Below are 20,795 nucleotides of genomic sequence, written 5' to 3' on the forward strand. Positions count from 1 at the left end.
TCAACCCATTTACCTGTGACTGTATTCATTATATAGTACTGACTCGTGTGCCTTATCGTCTTTATAAAATGGTTACCAAGTAAATTCATAAAATGGAATTCTTCCACCAGAAGATATACTGTAGTCCGGTCATAAATCTGGTCGTTAGTTCTTTTGGTCTTGTTTTAGTTTTATTGAGCTTTTTTTCAATTGTCATTTACTTGGATATATCCTTAATAATGACATTGATGCGTGATTTTACCTGGCTAAGAAAAAGTATTGTCTGTACACCATTCACTCTATCTATGGTAGCCTACAGGGGAGATTGCATTTCAAAAGTGAAACATTGTTTTCTAAGGTCTGAAAGGCAGACAGCAGGTTTTATATTAACCCCTGCTGTTAGAAACCAAATGTTAGCCTAGAAAGCAAGAGGGATCAGTTTGGATTGGGGTTAAAGTTAAAAAGCTAACATTTTACAAAAGCTGGATCCCTTCTAGCCATGACTTAGAACCAAGGGGAAATTATCTGCAAGTTGAGATAAATAGAATAGATGATTCGGACAGCAACATGAACAAGCTGATCTCTATGGAGGCGCAGTGATAATTCATATGTAACTGTTAGCAGGTATAGGTGTGCCAGTGTTGGCAAATACAATACGGCTCGGAATGCTGCTCGTCCAATCAGCATCCAGGATCCCCAAAAAACATTTTATAACGTGAAATAATCAGCATATCCCCTTTTCCATCCTGTTACTTACTCATGATACAGCTTTACGTATGCATACACACGTATGTTGGGGTAGAATTAGTTCAAAACAGGATGGACGCAAACCTCGAAACCCCTTCTCCATCTCTCAGTCTACTATTTGTACTCCCCACCGTATTGGACTACCAGTCTAGTCTTACCTGTACATCTGTTTCTACCATATTCCCCTGTTCTCTCTGTCTAACCATTAGTCTCTACCCTACTCTTCCCTCAGCAGATGGAGATGAGGAGAGAGAGGAGATGAGAGCGGGAGAGGAAAATGGGTAAATCCTCCTGAGCTCTCTCAGGATGACCGTTCCCTGCAGCTACTTCCCTGGCACAAAACAGGATGAGCCAGATGTGCTTCCAAAACCATCAGGAATTTACTTGGAACTGGCTCCATTTTGTGTGTGTGTATGGGGGGGGGGGGTTATTATGCTTCTGTACATGAAATGTAGGAGTGCTGACATTGTATGCTCACACACACATTCAGAATGTGACAACAATTTTTGAGAATCTCTCTACAGCACGTACCAGCTGTATTAAAATCTAACCTTTGGCTTTGATTGAGTGCAGCAGAGCAAAGTAGTGAAACACACGACTCTTGCTTATCAGCAGTCACTGAGATAAACCTCATTAGGAAAATCAGCTTCCAGGGACTAAGCTATGGGAAATGAGCTTCCAGGGACTAAGCTATGGGAAATTAGTTTCCAGGGACTAAGCTATGGGAAAGGAGTGTGATCAGTGCTCGCTGAGTGTTGTATGAGTCACACTAGGCCACAATCCATTCTCATGAATTATCATTTAATTCTCCTTCAACTATAATTGTCACAGTTCAACTACAATGAACAAAAATATAAACGCAACATGTAAAGTGTTGGTCGCATGTTTCATGAGCTGAAATTTAAGATACCAGAAATGTTCACTACGCACTAAAAGCTTATTTCCCTCAAATTGTGTGGCCTAATTTCTTTACATTCCTGTTAGTGAGCATTTCTCCTTTGCCAAGATAATCCATCCACCTGACAGGTGTGGCATATCAAGAAGCTGACTAAACAGCATGATCATTACACAGGTGCACCTTGTGCTGGGAACAATAAAAGGCCACTCTACAATATGCATAACACAATGCCACAGATGTCTCAGATTTTGAGGGAGCATGCAATTGGCATGCTGACTGCAGGAATGTGCACCAGAGCTGTTGCCAGATAATGGAATGTTAATTTCTCTACCATAAACTGCCTCAAATGTCGTTTTAGAGAATTTGGCAGTACATCCAACCGGCCTCACAACCGCAGACCACGTGTATGGCATCGTGTGGGCGAGCGGTTTGCTGATGTCAACATTGTGAACAGAGTGCACCATGGTGGCGGTGGAGTTATGGTATGGGCAGGCATAAGCTACTGACAACGAACACAATTGCATTTTATAGATTGGAAATTTTAATGCAGAAAAATACCATGACGAGTCCCTGAGGCCCATTTTTTTAAATGAATCTGCGCCCAGGAGAGAGGAAAGGACGGAAACATTTTGATAGATTAAGCCGTTGATAATACTATGGGCAATTATCAGCACAAAATGTAATAATTGAGAGAGCATGCCCCGCAAACCGGGAACATTCCCAGAACATTAGCTAAGATTCCCAATAATTTTTATTTGGGGTTTTATTTAACATTAGGATGATAACATCCCAAAAACATTTAAATATATATATAATTTTATGAAATATCTTAGGAATGTTCTTCTAACATTCACTAAAATGTTGTTCACAACATCTTCAACAAACACTACAGAACATTCCCCAAAGGTTCTCATTAGGTTTCCAGGTAATGTAATAATACAATGTGCCAGTAATGTTTTCCCAGTAAAACAACATTGGTTCTGTGTAGGGATGCACAATATATCGATGAACATATCAGAATTGGACGATAATAGCTAAAAATGCCAACATCAGTATCAGCCAGATGTCTAGTTTAACGGCGATGTTAAAAACCGATGACCGTGCATACCTATATACCGTAGGTAAATTACGTAATGATGCCACGTAAAATTTGCAACACAGCATTCCTAACCTAGCTCACAATGTCTGCTGTGTGGATCGAGCAGTCAACAAGTCAAGCCGTCATTTGAAAGAGTAAGAACATTTCAGCGAGACAACTCAAAGGCGAAATCCATTAAAGCCAAGATAATGGCATTCATTGCCCTTGACAATCAACCGTTCTCTCTTGTTGGTGCTGTTGGCTTTCGCTGACTGGTCGAGCACCGGTACACACTAACAAGTGTGCTATTTTTCAGATGTTGCCCTACCTGAGTTATACAGTAATAGCGTCACTGCTATTAGCTTCATGACATACATACTATGGAACACTGTTTGGGTCTTTGCATGTCAAAAAAGATACAGTAGCACTGTCAAAGCTGCACAAAAAAGTCTGCAAACAAGCAAACACCGGCCACGAACGATGTGTTTACAATACCGCATCATTTGTTCGACCTCAACTCCTGGGTTAGCTAGCTTTAGCTTGGTACCTAGCTAGCATGAATACAACCAGCCTGAAAACAGTAGAAACTGCAGTAATTTCAATTATTCTTAGCAATAATTTAGGAATCCTTGTGAGTAAATATTAGCTAGGTTGCCACTTGTTATTCGCCTATTGAAATTGGACTTCAATTCATGAAAACCCTGTTGCTCAAAGCTAACGTTATAAGCAGCCAGCTAGCTTCATCTGGCTAGTGAGGCTCCTCCGGACCAGGTTATGTGTTGTGAAGCTAGCCACAATAAGGATTAGGCACAATAGTGGAATTTGCTATATAGTTAGCTAGCTTTCTTTTATGACCACCACTGTAGGTGCGCGAGGCAACTTTACCAGCATCATAGCATACGTATCGATGAATCGTTGTGACACATGAAATGCGAGTGATAGTGTAATCAATGTGTAATAACTATGTAAAAAAATTATGAACAAGTTAAATTATTATGTGATATGCAGTCATATTCAGGTCCTGATTGGTCAACAAGCTTATTTGACACGTCAAATAGTGTTATTTGATGTGTATCTTTTTTGACACGCAAAGACCCAAATGGCGTTCTATAGAAATTCTGGTTAAGAATGAAACGACTGAACAAATTATCAACAAAACAGCACAGCAAGTATGTCAAAGAAATAGGATTTGATTATGTTTTACTGGTAATGGGGACATTCGTAAATGCCAACAAAATAACTTTTGGGTCAGTATGGTGTGGTGTGTGTGTGTGTGTGTGTGTGTGTGTGTGTGTGTGTGTGTGTGTGTGTGTAACCTTTATATAACTAGGCAAGTCAGTTAAGAACAAATTCTTATTTACAATGACGGCCCGGACGACGCTGGGCCAACTGTGAGCCGCCCTATGGTACTCCCAATCACAGCCGGATGTGATCCAGCCTGGATTCGAACCAGGGACTGTAGTGACGCCTCTTGCACTGAGATGCAGTGCCTTAGACCACTGCGTCCATGTGTGGGGGTTAACTATTTAACTGTACTAGAATGCTTAAAAACGGTACTACAATTTTAAATATCGGCCAAGGAAAATATCGGATATCGGTATCGGCAAAAAATGTCATATCGGTGCATCACAAGTTCTGTGAAAGTTCACAGAATATTCGTAAGGTTCCGGCAAATGTTCTCATAACACAAAAACTGTCCAGTCGTACTGATAATTATAGAATGTTTGTATAAAACATATGCCTGATGTTGCAAGAAACGTTCCTAGAACACATTTATCCTGTTCTTTAAAGGTTCCCAGGTTTTATTCGGTTGTGGGAACAGTCTGGTGAGAGCATTGTGCAGACATCACAAATATATGTTCCCAAACACAAAAACTGTCCAGTTGTGTGGATGATTCTACAATGTTTCTTTTAGGGTGCAAAAAACATTCACCTGATGTTACAAGAACATTCCCAGAACACATTTGTAATGTACCCACAATGTTCCCACAACCCAATTACATGTTCTGGGAATCTTTAAAGAAATCGGATAGATTTTTATTACATTTGCAAAAATGTCTAAAAACCTGTTTTTGCTTTGTCATTATGGGGTATTGTGTATAGATTGATGGGGGGGGGGGACAATTTAATCCATTTTATAATAAGGTTGTAACGTAACAAAATGTGAAAAAAGTCAAGGCGTCTGAATACTTTCCAAAGGCACTGTACTGTACATGCTCAACAGATCTTAGAGCCACTGTCTAAACCATGGATCAATCCTTCTCTCCTCTTCTCTCTCACTCTTCTCACTCCCTTGCTTCTCTCTCTCTCTTCTTGTTCTCTCTCTCATGATCTGAATAAGAGACTGGATAAACGAGCAATCTGCGATCAACTTCAAACATTTTCACATCTATTCAGGTCAAGTTGCTTTCACAAAGACAGCTCTTACAAAGAGAGAGTGAGAGTGTTTATGAGTCTATGTATACAATAATTAATCATTTGTATTGCAGTAGTGTTGGTGTACAGCCATGACATGAGCCAGTTATACCACAAAGCATTCAATTACAATTCGACTTGAAGTAATTGAAATATTCTACAACAACAAATCAAATCAAGCAGTATTCCACACTGAGGTTAAACCCACACAAGAGGCAGATATGTTTACTGATGTCATCTCATTGGCATGTCATCACACTGACAGCTTTTGTCAGCCTGTTCTAATTTCAATTTGCGTATAGCAGCATATAATGTCACGAGGGGAAGGTATAGACATGGCTCCATCTGCGAGAGAGGAAAAGGTTGCTGACGCAACCACATACTGTATTGTAGTGAATAACCATCTGACTCGTGGCACAGACAGCTTTCAGCATGAGTCTCTGACATCTGACACTAGCAGCACTCTCATCTACAGGGAGTCTGATTGAGGTTGGAGAGAATATGGGGAGGGAGGGGAGGAATTATAGGCAGCTGAGGAAAAGGAGAGGAGTAAAAAAAAAGAAAAAAGGAATTAAAGAGGGGGGTTCTGACTCACTGGTAAAGTCTTCATCTCCAGATCCTTGACATCCGTCCTCATCGTCACACTCTCCGCTGGCCTCTTCTCTCGTCCCACTGCCCGTCTCCACCCACCCCCCCCAGTCTGTCGCCCAGCCCATCTGACCCTGCATTTCCTGCAACACACAGGTCAGAGGTCAAATGGGGTCATCCTATCTGAAAATAAGCCACATCCAATTCTGCGCTGTTCCACTTTTCAAGCAAAACACAATAAATAGACAGATGAATGCTATAGCACACAATACATATTTGGATACTCACACTTGTAAACAAGTTAATATTGACATAGGACATAACACGTGCATATTCATCAGTAATAAAAATAGCCCTGTGTCAGGAAGTGTAGTACTGTGAGTAGTGGGGGTCTCCAGCAGGTAGCCTAGTGGTTGGACTAGTAACCGAAAGGTTGCAAGATCGAATCCTGAGCCGAAAAGGTAAAAATCTGTCATTTTGCCCCTGAACAAGGCAGTTAACCCACTGTTCCTAGGCTGTCATTGAAAATAAGAACTTGTTCTTAACTGACTTGCCTAGTTAAATAATGGTGAACTGCCTCTGGGGCAGTTACTACAGCAGAAAGGCAGATTATGTTGCTGCCCTACTGGAGACAATGCAACACTTTTTTGCACTGCCTAAATATCACCCACAGACTAGGAATTCCAATTTGATATGATTTAAAACTAATGCTGCTGGTTCAGTAGAAATAATTGTTTGGATTCACATACTGTACAGTAGACACATTTTATAAAAGTGCTTTGCATTACCCATTGAGATGAGGTAACTGATCATGGTCTACAGTCCACTTACTCATTAAGCACAAGGTCCAATCTTACTGATTGCTGATACCACACAGGTTAAGTGATTAGGGGCCAGTTCATGTACCCCAAAGTATTGAACTAGATACAATTATGTTTCCTTCATCGTGTACTAAACTAAACCCTGGCCCTCCTCTGCCCCCTCCCTGCCCCCGCTTCAGCCTCTCAGAGTCCCACTACATTGAGACCCTGTGAGGTGTGATAAGCACATTAAACCTTGTATAATATAATTACATTTCCACAAACGAAAAGTCTAATTTAATAGCCATATTCATGAGTTCACGGAGAAAAACGATTGGCTGCAGTTAAACGTTGTGTGGAGAGATACTGTAGCTAGATTGTGGAGCATAAGGGCTAGAAGTGAAGGAGTTGAAAAAAGACAATTAAATGTCCCCGGCTGTGTCTATGGCCTAATCAACTCAGAAGGCTCGTTAATTATATATGGCTTTAAATCAATTACATGTTGTGTAAGAGAGGAATCACGGCAACGTAGCTGCGACTGATTGACCTCCACCTACAGTACCAGTCAAAAGTTTGAACACGCCTACTCATTCCAAGGTTTTTCTTTACTTTTACTATTTTCTACATTGTAGAATAATAGTGAAGACGTCAAAACTATGAAATCAGACATGGAATCATGTAGTAACCAAAAAAGAGTTAAACAAATCAAAATATATTTTATATTCTTCTAAGTAGCCACCCTCGCTGACAGCTTTGCACACTCTTGGCATTCTCTTTTTTATTTATTTAAACTTTATTTAACTAGAAAAGTCAATTAAGAACAAAGTCTTAGTTACAATGACGGCCTACGCCGGCCAAACCCTAACCCGAACGACGCCGTGCCAATTGTGCGCCGCCCTATGGGACTCCCAATGACAGCCGGTTCTGATACAACCTGGAATCAAACCAGGGTCTGTAGTGATGCCTCTAGCACTGAGATGCAGTGCCTTAGACCGCTGCGCCACTCGGGAGCCACTCTCTCAACCAGCTTCATGAGGTACTGTGGTGACCTGGAATGCATTTCTTTTAACAGATGTGCCTTGTTAAAAGTGAATTTGTGGAATTTCTATCCTTCTTAATGCGTTTGAGCCAATCAGTTGTGTTGTGACAAAGTAGGGGTGGTATACAGAAGATAGCCCTTTTGGTAAAAGACCAAGTCCATATTATGGCAAGAACAGCTCAAATAAGGAAAGAGAAATGACAGTCCATCATTACTTTAAGACATGAAGGTCAGCCAATGCGGGAAAATTTCTAGAACTTTGAAAGTTTCTTCAAGTGTAGTCGCAAAAACCATTAAGTGCTATGATGAAACTGGCTCTCATGAGGACCGCCACAGGAAAGGAAGGCCCAGAGTTACCTATGCTGCAGAGGATAAGTTCATTAGAGTTACCAGCATCAGAAATTTCAGCCCAAATAAATGCTTCTGTAAGAACCGACACTGGAGTAGACAAGCAGATACGGAGAGTGAACATTTAATATAGCACAGACATGGAACAGGACAGGAACAGTGTCAGAACCGGGAAACACAACGACATATGACAATTAATGCTGAAGCGGGGAACAGAGCTGGGGAACAGACAGATATAGGGGAGGAAATAACACAGGTGATTGAGTCCAGGTAAGTGCAATGAATCGCTGATGCGCGGGACGAGGGAAGCAGGTCTGCGTAATGATGGTGGCAGGAGTGCGTAATGCTGGGCAGCCTGGCACCCTGGAGCGCCATGCAGGGAGAGCGGGGAGCAGGCGTGACGGCTTCACTCAGTTCAAGTAACAGACATATCTCAACATTAACTGTTCAGAGGAGACTGCGTGAATCAGGCCTTCATTGTCAAATTGCTGCAAAGAAACCACTACTAAATTACACCAATAAGAAGAAAATACATGCTTGGTTGAATAAACATGAGTAATGGACATTAGACGGGTGGAAATTTGAGATTTTTGGTTTCAACCACTGTGTCTTTGTGAGATGCAGAGTAGGTGAACGGATGATCTCTGCATGTGTAGTTCCCACTGTGAAGCATGGAGGAGGAGGTGTGATGGTGTGGGGGTGCTTTTCTGGTGACACTGTTAGTGATTTATTTAGAATTCAAGGCACACTTAACCAGCATGGCTACCACAGCATTCTGCAGCAATACGCCATTCCATCTGGTTTGCCCTTAGTGGGACTATCATTTGTTTTTCAACAAGACAATGACCCAACACACCTCTAGGCTGTGTAAGGGCTATTTGACCAAGAAGGAGAGTGATGGAGTGCTGCATCAGATGACATGGCCTCCACAATCACCCGACCTCAACCCAATTGAGATGGTTTGGGATGAGTTGGACCGCAGAGTGAAGGAAAAGCAGCCAACAAGTGCTCTACATGTGGGAACTCCTTCAAGACTGTAAGAAAAGCATTCCAGGTGAATCTGGTTGAGAGAATGCCAAGAGTTTGCAAAGCTTCCATCAAGGCAAAGGGTGGCTACTTTGAAGAATCTCAAATATACAAAATATATTGATTTATTTAACACTTCTTTGGTTACTACATGATTCCATATGTGTTGTTTCATAGTTTTGATGTCTTCACTATTATTGTACATTGTAGAATGAGTAGGTGTGTCCAAACTTTTGACTGGTACTGTATGTGGCTACATTCATATTTTACACTGACTAACAAGTGATTGTCTTTTTCGAATAGTATATTCATTTGTACTGCCCTGTTGGAAATCACTCTGAAAATCTGAATGTGAGCATATTGTATTGTCTTGTAGTGTCATTGAAAAGGTCTGGAAAACACAAAAGACCTGGCTCTTCTCGAGCAGTCTGAACACTGACTGAGGTGTCATTGCAATCGTATAGGCCTACAAATTCCTTATTCAATCGCGCTATACCTATCTTTTCATGCTTTTGCCTTTTCTCTAGTTTCATATTTTCTTGCTCAAACTTTACTTCTCTCCATAATTGCTGCCTTTCTCCATAATATTCTGGTTTTATTATAATTACATGTTTAATGTCTCCTTTCAAATGAATATTGTATGATACCCACTGGGACAATTGGTACTAGGCCTTGTAATAACACATGAGCAGGCGCATGTAATTTTACACTGCGCTGTGTGTTCACATAGAATCACATCAGCATCAAATGTTCTAATTGCATGACAGCATCCCACATTTTGTGTGTGTGTGTGTGTGTGTGTGTGTGTGTGTGTGTGTGTGTGTGTGTGTGTGTGTGTGTGTGTGATTGTACACATCTATATGGTGATTATTCCCATCTATATGTGTGTGTCTGGAGAACATTAAGCCTTTACAGTACCATTAATTGGCTTCCTGTGTCTGTGATTGCTTCTTAATATGCTTTTTTTGGAGGATGGATGCTCTTCATAACAACAGTGTTAGCTCATTAAAACCTCTGCTAGTCTGTTCATGAAGAATTACTGAAAAAGCTCTCTCGTCAACCATCCTAGAGGGACTCAACAAAACTATCGGTGGGGGCTTTTATTCTAACTTAATGTATGCGTGTGCGTGTGTGTGTTGGCAGACTCACATATGTAGGTATTTAAGACTCATGGGTCACATGTAGGAGTGTAACGGTACACATATTCTTACCAAATGGTCCTCACTGTGAACCCGAATGAATATAAAAAAGCACTAGGCCTATAGGTTATGACTATGCTGATCTATACCTCTTGAATAAATCTGAGCTGAAAAAACATTTCAGGTTATTCTGTTAAAACAACTAAAGCCTATGCACATGTTAATCAAACTTAAAATCTTAACTGGAGCATTTCAAACTGTGCTTTTGGGAGGCGAAGCCGGAAACTAGTTCTGTACGATTTACGCCAACATCACCCCAGTATACCGGAGAAAGACGGAAACACAAAGAAACAACAACACATTGTCTACCCCTCTGCATTCAAGCAGCTGATTCTGACCAGGCCAAATCAATTACAAGCGGGATAATAAGGCTATGTTTATATTTTTTACGGTCTTTGGTTTATAGTCATGTATATGTGCCCATTCTCGGTGATTGAGAATAGGGGGTTTCAGGCAGCCCCTCGTGAAAGTTCTCGAGCCACTTTTCAAACTTCCCTCTTGCACCTATTTCAGCAAACAGGTAGTACCCACTCTATATAACCAAGCCAAAGCCAAAATGTTCAATGAATTGGCCAATGCACCCTGTGTTGTGCTTACTTAGTAGTGACAGCCCATCACATTACCACTGAGTGGGAGATGTACCGTGCTACAGACACGCCCCCTTTTAGAGTAACAAGTGCACATCTGGCACTGAAGGAGGCAGTGTCATGGTGCATTCGTAACCAAGGTAGAAGTGGGAATCCACTTGAACGGCCCTCCAACTGGTAATTTCTACTGGGAAACTCGTCTATCATCCTTAGCACCCACTTCTCCCACATGGTAACCTCTGATGTCACCTACTAAGGAAATGTCATTTCCGGTAGTTAAATGCAACAACAAAACATTATAAAAAGTAATCTATTAATGTGGTTTCTGAACTCTAGAATTTGTTTACAAGCATGATAGCTGTACATTTAATTTATGGTTGAGGCAGCTTGTTGGCCATTAGCCAATCAGCGTTTCTCAATGAGTTAAAATCCCATGAATGCATCCAACTGGTATTTCCGACTTCACAACTGGTAAATTCCCACCTACCACATGGTTCAAAACGCAGCATCAGACAATGCCAGGAGCATTGTGAATGGCATTTAATTTTCGTGCTGTACCAAAACCGAACTGAACTGTGACCCCAAAAAGCGGCAAGTATTAAAACTTCTTGACTTATTCCACATTTTGTTGTGTTACAGCGTGAATTCAAAATGGATTCAATATATATATTTTCTCACCCATCTACACACAAAACCCCATAGATGGCCTTCTTTGCAAGGCATTGGAAAACCTCTCTGGTCTTTGTGGTGTGAATCTGTGTTTGAAAATCACTGTTTGACTGAAGGATCTTACAGTCATTCAAAAATTAAAATAGTCATTCAAAAATTAAGGTAGTCATTCAAAAATATTAGTGTTAAACACTAATATTGCACACAGAGTGAGTCCATGCAACTTATTGTCAGTTGTTAAGCACATTTTTACTCCTGAACTTATTGACTCAAGACATTTCAGCATTTCATTTTAAATTCATTTGTAAACATTTTGAAAAACATAATTTCACTTTGACATTATGGGGGTAGGCCAGTAAGAAAAAAATCGGAATGAATTCCATTTGAAATTCAGGCTGTAACACAACATAATGTGGAAAAAGTCAAGGAACACTTTCTGAAGACAATGTATGTCACACCCTGACCTGTTTCACCTGCCCTGACCCTGAGCCTGCCTGCCATTCTGTACCTGTCTGACTCTGCCCTGGATTAATGACCTCTGCCTGCCCCTTGACCTGTCGTCTGCCTGCCCCCTGTTTTGTTAATAAACATCTGTGATTCGAACTGTCTGCATCTGGGTCTTTTCCTGAGGTCTGATACTGTACATACAGAAACGTGGGTTTGGTGAACCGTTACACCCCCAGTCTCATGGCTAGTCAGTAATATTTAAACAGACAAAAAAGGAAATATTGTCATGCACAAAAATATATATATCTTATAAATCTTAATAACTAAAAGATGATACGTAAATCATTTTTAATGAGAAAACCTACAGGGCACGGGGAGCGTGCATATTACTTGATCGTAGAAGATAAATCTCATGCATAAATTATCATAGAAAAAAGAGAACTGTGTAAAAGTAGTGAGCCTCAACCTTAATTTGCTGAGTGTGCTTTTCCATGATGCTAATTCCACATGATTAATTGACCCACCAACTGGGATAAACAGTCAAGAACTGATTTCAACTGCAGAATTTTCTCGTATTTGTTTTGCGAAGCTCTTTCTTTCTCTCTCTCTCTTCTCTCTTTCTTTCTACACGTTGTTATCTCAGGATCTTATGCTGTACTATGATAGACGCTTGGCTAGGCCAACATAGCTAATGTTTTAAGACAGACACTGCAATGTTGTGAAAACCCACAGTGTATTTCCTGTATTATTCAGAACATATTTCTGGTCCCGACCGGGTCAAAAGGAACCAAAGCAATGTCAGCCAGATCAGGCCTCGACTTCGACCTCACCAGAGCAGCTATCACAGCAAATAAATCCAGGCTTTCTGAAATCCATGGAGGATTCTTTATTATTTCAAAGTAGAGGACATTTGAAATAAACTCCAAAAAGGAAGGTTAATGCCTTCTTCAGGAAATCAAATGAGATCCTTCTTTGGGGTTGAAGATTCCTCCCTTTCAAATTAACCTTGGTACACATGGGGAAAATCGAACAATCTTAATCTAATCTCTTGCGTGTGATTTGTTAGTTAAAGAGGCGAGCAGGGTCCCAGTCAGGGTTAGAAAAACAAGCACACTGGCACTGGCTGTGAACGTTATAAACGTTCTCTCTCCCCTCAGGTACAGTGGCCATAAAACACATGTAATCCTGTAAATCACTTTTCTCTCTCACATTGAGCTCTTAGCCACCTCAAAGTGCTCACATTGACTCCTTAGGTTTCCACTCCCCTCCCCACCTCTCTGATAGATGTTCCCAGCCTCTGGCTGCTTTGAAGAGACAGCCTGCTCTGTTTGGGCCAGGCTGGGCCGGCCCACAGAAACAAACCCAGTCACGTCTGCTTTTAATGAAGTAATAAGAGACAGAAGTTAAATGGCTCCCAGAGGGCCAGATGAGCTGTGTGCCTGTCCTCTCTCTCCCCGATCCCCTCCCAGAAACAGCTGGAACAATGGGCTGGACACCAAGTATCCCTCTTTTTAGAACTCCACTCTAACAGCCGACATGGTCATTGCTTATCGCATTAGTCTGGGGTGATAACAGGGGAATCCTTGCTCTCACACCAAGCATGGGAGGTGATCTGATGTCTTCACAGGGTATACTCTGCTTCAAACTGGCTCCAGATAACCTAATTTATTAAGAATTGACTCAACCAGAATATAGTAATTGAGAATAATGTTGGCTAAAGATTAAAACCTTTATCTGTATAACACTGTGTGACCAACTTTAGATAAAGATTTTGGGCACACAGAACCCTGTTAGGACACTTCTAACAAAGCGAGACAATACCATAACTCTGAGTATTAGACCAGACAATGGTTAAAGAGAGAAAGGAAAACGAATGTGCAATGAAAAGAAAGTATACAGAAAAATATAGTACCAGAGAGAGCGAGAGAGAGTGACAGAGAGAGACAGTGGGTGGAGTTTGGGGGAGAGACACAAACACAGCACAACAGGACTCAACGGGTCTGGTAGCTAGAGCCGGGACGATACCAGTATTGCGATACTTGTTAGTATCGTGGCAAGGAAACAAAGCACGAAGCGGATATAACTTCTTAAGGAAAACAGCCCTAATGTTGGAAACAAGCATCATTATGTTGTCATCCAGAGTGGCATTTATTTTCCAAGCTATAGCACACAATATTTTACATACAGCATGTATTTAAAGGACTAAAAAGTTTGGTCAGCCTCGTGTTTAAATTTTTCCCATGAAATGTTTTTTGCGATACTGGTATCGTCACAGCCCGACTGGTAACTTTTCAGCCCCACAAAGGTCAGAACAGAGCTCATGGCAGACCAGCCAGGCAAGGAGGGACTATTCCCTGAGCACCTCTGACTCTGCAGTCTGCATAAAGCCTCTCTAGAGAGGCGGAGGGGAACATTTGTTTTGGCTTCTAGCTCAAGGAACATTTAGGTTAAAGGACATTTACATAACAAGAATCTGGCTTCAATGCTCCTTGTGTCTCTTCTGTATCTGCTGACGTGTTAGTCAGACCCTGTTAGTCTGTAAGTGTATCTACTGGGTATATGTGGAATGATGCAGCAGATTGAAGGACCCACCTCCAGCTCTAAGCACTCACCTTGGTCAACAGCTAAAACATTATTTGAACTCTTAGACTTCGAGGTGTAGGTAATGACATAAGCGGAAAACATATTATGAAACAGACATAATGCAACTCCTATGCAATGTCTATCCTCACGTCGCTGAGGGCCAGATTTTCCCAGCTGTGAAATCGCTGGCGCTTCCGTGGGCATCCAGCCATTAAAAGCACTGGGTTCACACTGCATCTATCAGAGGGACAGGGCTGTTTGCACAAGGCCAGGCCCCCGAGACACCACCAATTACCCCAGAGACAAACACAGCAGAGGAAGGGGGAGGAGGGAGGAGGTCGCAGCCAGACAGGGTTAGAATAACTGGCTGAATAAAACATACAGAACACTGTGTGACCACTCCTTCCTGCCACGCTGACCCCACAGCCTCCTCCTCCATGATCCATGATGCTTTGCATTGAGGTCCTTTATCTATGATGCATTGCTGGGTTATTTTGTTCCATTCTCATAGTGAATGTCCCAGTGAATGCCTGAGCGGTTGAGGGGTGTAACTGGCTGATTTAATATCTATCTAAGTATCTGTGATGGGTCCACAAGGACAGTTTGGTCAGATTTGTCTGGCATGTCCTCAGGCCTTTGAGCTAGTTGGATGCCTGTTCCTCTCTCTCAGTCCTCCAGAGACGCATGTCTGAATCCCCTCCAATGGCGTGATTTGTACCGAGCACTGAGCAATAAAAAAGGCATCAAAAAATGTCTAATAACACACAAATCTATTTACCATGACTGGTGTGAACAGCATCTATGTGGAAAGGATGTGAACTCCCCTATTCCCTTTACCATGGGTGTGTCGCTCTGCATACATCGGTCCGCCTATCCATCACCTCTTAATCCCTCTTTCACATGATGGGGAGCAGCTATCCTTGGAGGCATTACAGTCACCATTTCAGTGACGACACGCCATCTGTGACCTCTGACCTGGTTCATCCCAGTGCCATGGGCCCAGATGAGAGCGTGTGACCAGACAGAAAGGTCCTGTCCACTCCACTGACTCATCAGAACCCAAAACAGTACAGTAGGCCCAGGTCCAATGTTAACTCAGAGACATCAACCAACATTATATCACAGACAGAAGAAGGAGCCAGATGTCTCACAGGATGTATAAATCTGAAGCATCTGTATGGAACTTCCACTCACCACCAAATATTGCAATGTGAGGAAGTCCAGTGGCGGAAGTGTGAGAAAATGGAGCTAGATTAAACTTGGCTGACATTCTGCTAATTTTCTTCGATGAATAAGTTGATCTCAATTCAATCTTTTCCCCAAACTAGAATCTGTTACGAACAGAGTGCACTTTATAGACTTGACCCGTTGTCGTTTAGGAGTGCTGTGACGAATTTAGTTATTTCACACACACAATTTACAGAAAGGTGTTCCCCAACGTAAATATGGAAACACATGCTTTGCCCACCTCCTTGCTTGTTCTGCCCACTATGCTTCATTTGCTCCAATTTGAAACAATGCCGATGTGATATCTTGGGTTAGGTACCAGTATCTTTGATAATATAGTGCAACAGGCATGGCCCTGAAACACACAGCTGTTTGCATACTAGAGATGTGCGATAGATCCATATGCCTGCAGATAATTGCCCTGAATACAACTCCAACATTTGTCCTCATACAACATTTCTGTACAAACTTGAAATAGGAATATGATTAAGTTTGCAGAAGAAGTATCAGGATGGTAACTGATGTTGGTGTCATCAGCGGTCAAGTTTACAGTCACATAGTCACATGTCAAAGGGAAGGAGAAACAGTGGTAGTGAGACATACCGGTTTGAAATGTTCTAGTCTGTCTCTAGCTCCCACCAGGATGGGGTCGATGCTGCGGACCTTGATCTCTGGGTTGTTTTTCTGGGCATGAAGGCTGTTACCCACAACACGGCCCACATAACTGAGGAGGGAAGAGATGGGAGAGAAAATGGAGAGTGTAATACAAACAATTATGTAGCACAATGACTTAAAATATTGATGTATTGTTGATGAAAGTAACACATGAAAGTATTTGTGTGAGAGAGTGCACAGGTAATGACTTTCGTGTTCGAATGGCCTAGCTCATTGACCATTTAAAACAATGGCAAAAAATTCTGCTCAGCACTGTGGTCTGCATGTCGTGAGATCCGTCCACCCACCCACCCCTGAACCTGCTTACACAGACAGCCATTCCTCTAGCCTGATTTAAAGTGATTAACTATGCCCTTTAAAAAAAATTCTCTCATCAAAAGAACTGCGGAGCACAATGAGCTTTGTGATTCAGCCTCAGAGCCCAGCTCTGCCGTGAAGCTGGCCTGGAGTGGTGAGTTGTGCTGTCTGACCCAGGAATCCCACAGGGATCCATGGAGTTTAGACGGCGTTCTTCACTGACATCCAGCGCATTCTGACTTTTTTCACATTTTATTACATTACAGCCTTATTCTAAAATTGATTTAATAGTTTTTTTTCTCAGCAATCGACGCACAATACCCTATAATGACAAAGCAAAAACAATTATTGTATATTTTTTTGCAAAAAATAAAAAAATAAAAAGCTGAAATATCACATTTACATAAGTATTCAGATCCTTTACTCAGTACTTTGGCAGCAATTACAGCCTTGAGTCTTCTTGGGTATGACGCTACAAGCTTGGCACACCTGTATTTGGGGAGTTTCTCCCATTCTTCTCTGCAGATCCTCTCAAGCTCTGTTAGGTTGGATGGGGAGCATTGCTGCGCAGCAATTTTCAGCTCTCTCCAGAGATGTTCGATCGGGATCAAGTCCGGGCTCTGGCTAGGACACTCAAGGACATTCAGAGACTTGTCCCGAAGCCACTCCTGCGTTGTCTTGGCTGTGTGCTTAGGGTCGTTGTCCTGTTGGAAGGTGAACCTTCACCCTAGTCTGAGGTCCTGAGCGCTCTGGATCAGGTTTTCATCAAGGATCTCCCTGTACTTTGCTCCGTTAATCTTTCCCTTGATCCTGACTAGTCTCCCAGTCCCTTCCGCTGAAAAACATCCCCACAGCATGATGCTGCCACCACCATGCATCACCGTAGGGTTAGTGCAAGGTTTCCTTCAGATGTGATGCTTGGCATTCAGGCCAAAGAGTTCAATCTTGGTTTCATCAGACTAGAGAATCTTGTCTCTCATGGTCAGAGTCCTTTAGGTCCCTTTTGGCAAACTCCAAGCAGGCCATCATGTGCCTTTTACTGAGGAGTGGCTTCTGTCTGGCCACTCTACCTTAACCTCTCTGATGCAGTTCGCAATCCACACCGAACAATTTCAATCTGACAGCCAGTCGCTGTCTGATGTGGTGTTGTGCCTTCTCAATCTTGAGGCACACTTGCAGTCAACTACTATTGCAAAACAGTTGGCACAGGTCCTCCTGAAGTCAGTACATAAGCACTTCGCATGCACACTGAATCCTCTGGGATCCAACTTCAATCCAACCCCTGCAGCAGCTTATCTGATGACCCAAGTGTGTCTCTGGCACATCACTCAACAGAGATGGAGCCACTGATGAGGGAAGCAGAATATTTTGTACTTCAGCAAACCAGAGAGTACAGCAGTGGAGCAGCAGGACCCCAGGAAGATGCCAGCACGATGAATCCAGCAAGCATCTCGACCATAGTGCTTCAGAAATGTAGTTTCCTCGCATCGAAGATTGTGTCTGAGGTCACTGTCCAACTGGAGGGTCAACCCGGCAGGACAATAAGTGCCCCGGGTGAGCTGCAGAAGCAGAGATACCTGGAAGGGGTAAGTCACCTCTCTAGTTCTGTTAAGACAGCATGGCTGTTTATCTAAAGATGTGTCCTGTGGCACTGGATCTGGTTTCTGTCTCTGTATCCCAAGCGTTCGTGGAGAAAATCATTGTGTTTGAGAAACAGAACGACCACCTATCTGGAACGCAAAGTCTTCTTGAAGATAAATCAGAAAATCTTGTTAGGTTGAACAGAAACACACACACAAGCTGGCTGGCTGTGAACTGATAGATTTGTGAAGAAGTGTTGTAATGCTTATGTTTTTGCTGTTGTTGCAGTTGTTTTTTGTTAACACTGAAGGGGTTAGTCAGTGATACATGTTTAATATGACATTAACATAACATGTCAAATGTGCCATGACTTCATGTGTTGTTTTTCCTCTGTCAGATAAAGGTACTTGATTCCTCTTATATCTACTACTCAATTTAAAAAAGCATTGGATTGGTGTAAACATGGGCAAGAGAGTTTCCTTCCACCATATTTCTTGCACCAGTCTAGGCGCTTATCCTTTAAATCCAAGTCACATTAGGATTGATTTATAATTTAAACCTAACCAAACCTATGCCCTGGCCATAGAGTTGTATGGAGTCCTTTAGTGGCCAATAGAATGTGTTAGCATGGGCAGCGCCATTGAGGACTTTCGCCATTTTGATTTAGTCAACTGGGCGGGACTTCCAACGTCATTTGCTGATCCCTCCTGATGATCCGGTCAGCATGACTTGATGACCCAGTTAGAGTCGTGACAGTCGGGTCATCAGGACGGATCAGCCAATGAATTTTACTTGTGAAGAAGAAAATTGACTATTTCATGATGGAGATGGCCTCAATGGCGCTGCCCATGCTCTCACAGACGCCATCATGACACAGATACAGAGATGATATGTCTATCCAAGTCTATGGTCCTGGCCCATAACCTTATGTATTACTGTCCCCCAGTGGCAAGAAGTGACATCCCCCCCAAAAAACTACAGGCCTACATCATATAAATGGCTCCTAGCCTCCCACGCATAGGCTACTAGATTAAAACTGAAACTAAATAATATAAAAACAAAATATATGTATTTTTTATTAAACTGAAACTAAATAAAAACGACTAAATCAAGTCTGAAAACAAACAGAAACTAAACTGAATTTCAAATAAAAATAGAAATAAAAACTCAAATTAAATCGAAAAACTATAATAACCTTGCGAGGAGGCATGACTGCAGGTCCAGATATGGGAGAGGAGAGATGAGAGGGTGGAAGGCTGTTTATCAGGAATAACAAGAGTAGTGGAGGAACGGGGGAAAAGAGGAGACCAGTAGTCTCCTCATTAGAGCTCAGTGTCAGGGTAAACACGTCAGATGTCAGAGGCAGAGACACCGCAGCGGTGATGCCTTTGCATTTTTATGAATCCATTAATTATGATGAGGAGGGGATGAGATGAGACACAATAAAGGACACGGTGTCAACCATTGTGATTGAAGAGCTTAGGATCCCTTACTTTATCTCGCTCTCTCTTTTCATGTCTTATCCATTTCTCTCTTATTGATCATCTCTTTTTTTCTTGCCACCTCTTCATCGAAGTAGATGAGGATCAGCAATTGAGGTTATCACAGGGTATTGTGATCAGTAGTTAGAGTAAAGTCCTTTGTATCGGCTTGTCTCAGCAATTCAGTTGATCAATACGCCAAGTGAAATCTGAAATGTTAAATTGATTAAGATATTGAACTAGACTGATCCTAAATGGCCTATTGGAGTCCTATTGAAGGTCATCTAGGGTCAATCTCAAAAATATATTGAGAAGTTTAGGAATATCTTTCTGTCAAAACACAAGACCTAGCTAGTTCATTAATTGAAGAAACCCTGACAGAGAAAGACAGAGACAAAAAGAGAGAGGGGGGAGAGTGTGGGAGAGCGAGATAGACTAACCTACTAAGTTCAGAGGCAGACTGTAAAGGTCTGACGCACAGACAAGCTTTTTCCACAGAACAGATTAGAGCCTCTGCAGAGAGAGAGGTGGGTGGATGGATAAGTAGGACAAAGCCGCTCTGATAGAGCAGACCCTGGTCCCTAACTCCCTGAGCTACTCCACAAAGTCTGAAGGAGAATCCCATAATATATAACACATGACACACACATACAAACACACACACACACACACACACACACACACACACACACACACACACACACACACACACACACACACACACACACACACACACACACAAAATACACTAGCACACAATCATGCGGGTACAGACGTACACGCGAGCACGCACACACACACACACACACACACACACACACACACACACACACCTTCACACACTCACTCACACACTCACACACACAGAAACCCTGAAGCCACACATGGGATTTCATTACTGGAGAGAACTATGGGGCTAGAGAGCATTGAGGATGTTACAGAGATTCCTCCTGCAGGAGTAAGAGATGTCAGAGCGCAGGTGCTTCAAGGCTAACGAATCCAACCAATAGCATCATGGGGCTCCAGAGGCGGCACCCATATGCCCTCTGTTGCAGCTGCATCCCCCAGACCACAACAACCCCTGGATCACCTATGACATGATGCAGACACATGAACGTTCCAGACAGATCC

General features: G+C 42.2%; 1 protein-coding gene across 2 annotated transcripts in view; it reads right to left on the minus strand.

Annotated features, from left to right (window-relative positions):
• LOC106584350 (glypican-5) overlaps window positions 1–20,795 on the minus strand; it is a 156,084-nt gene that overhangs the window by 42,649 nt on the left and 92,640 nt on the right. For both annotated transcript variants that reach the window (XM_014169564.2, XM_014169563.2), the window contains 2 exons: window positions 16,234–16,354; window positions 5,713–5,848 (listed from right to left, as the gene is read on the minus strand). In XM_014169564.2, coding sequence (XP_014025039.2) covers window positions 5,713–5,848; window positions 16,234–16,354 — 257 coding nt within the window. The remainder of the gene's footprint in view (window positions 1–5,712; window positions 5,849–16,233; window positions 16,355–20,795) is intronic.

Source organism: Salmo salar, chromosome ssa23 (assembly GCF_905237065.1).
Source record: "Salmo salar chromosome ssa23, Ssal_v3.1, whole genome shotgun sequence".
Lineage (NCBI taxonomy): Eukaryota > Metazoa > Chordata > Actinopteri > Salmoniformes > Salmonidae > Salmo > Salmo salar.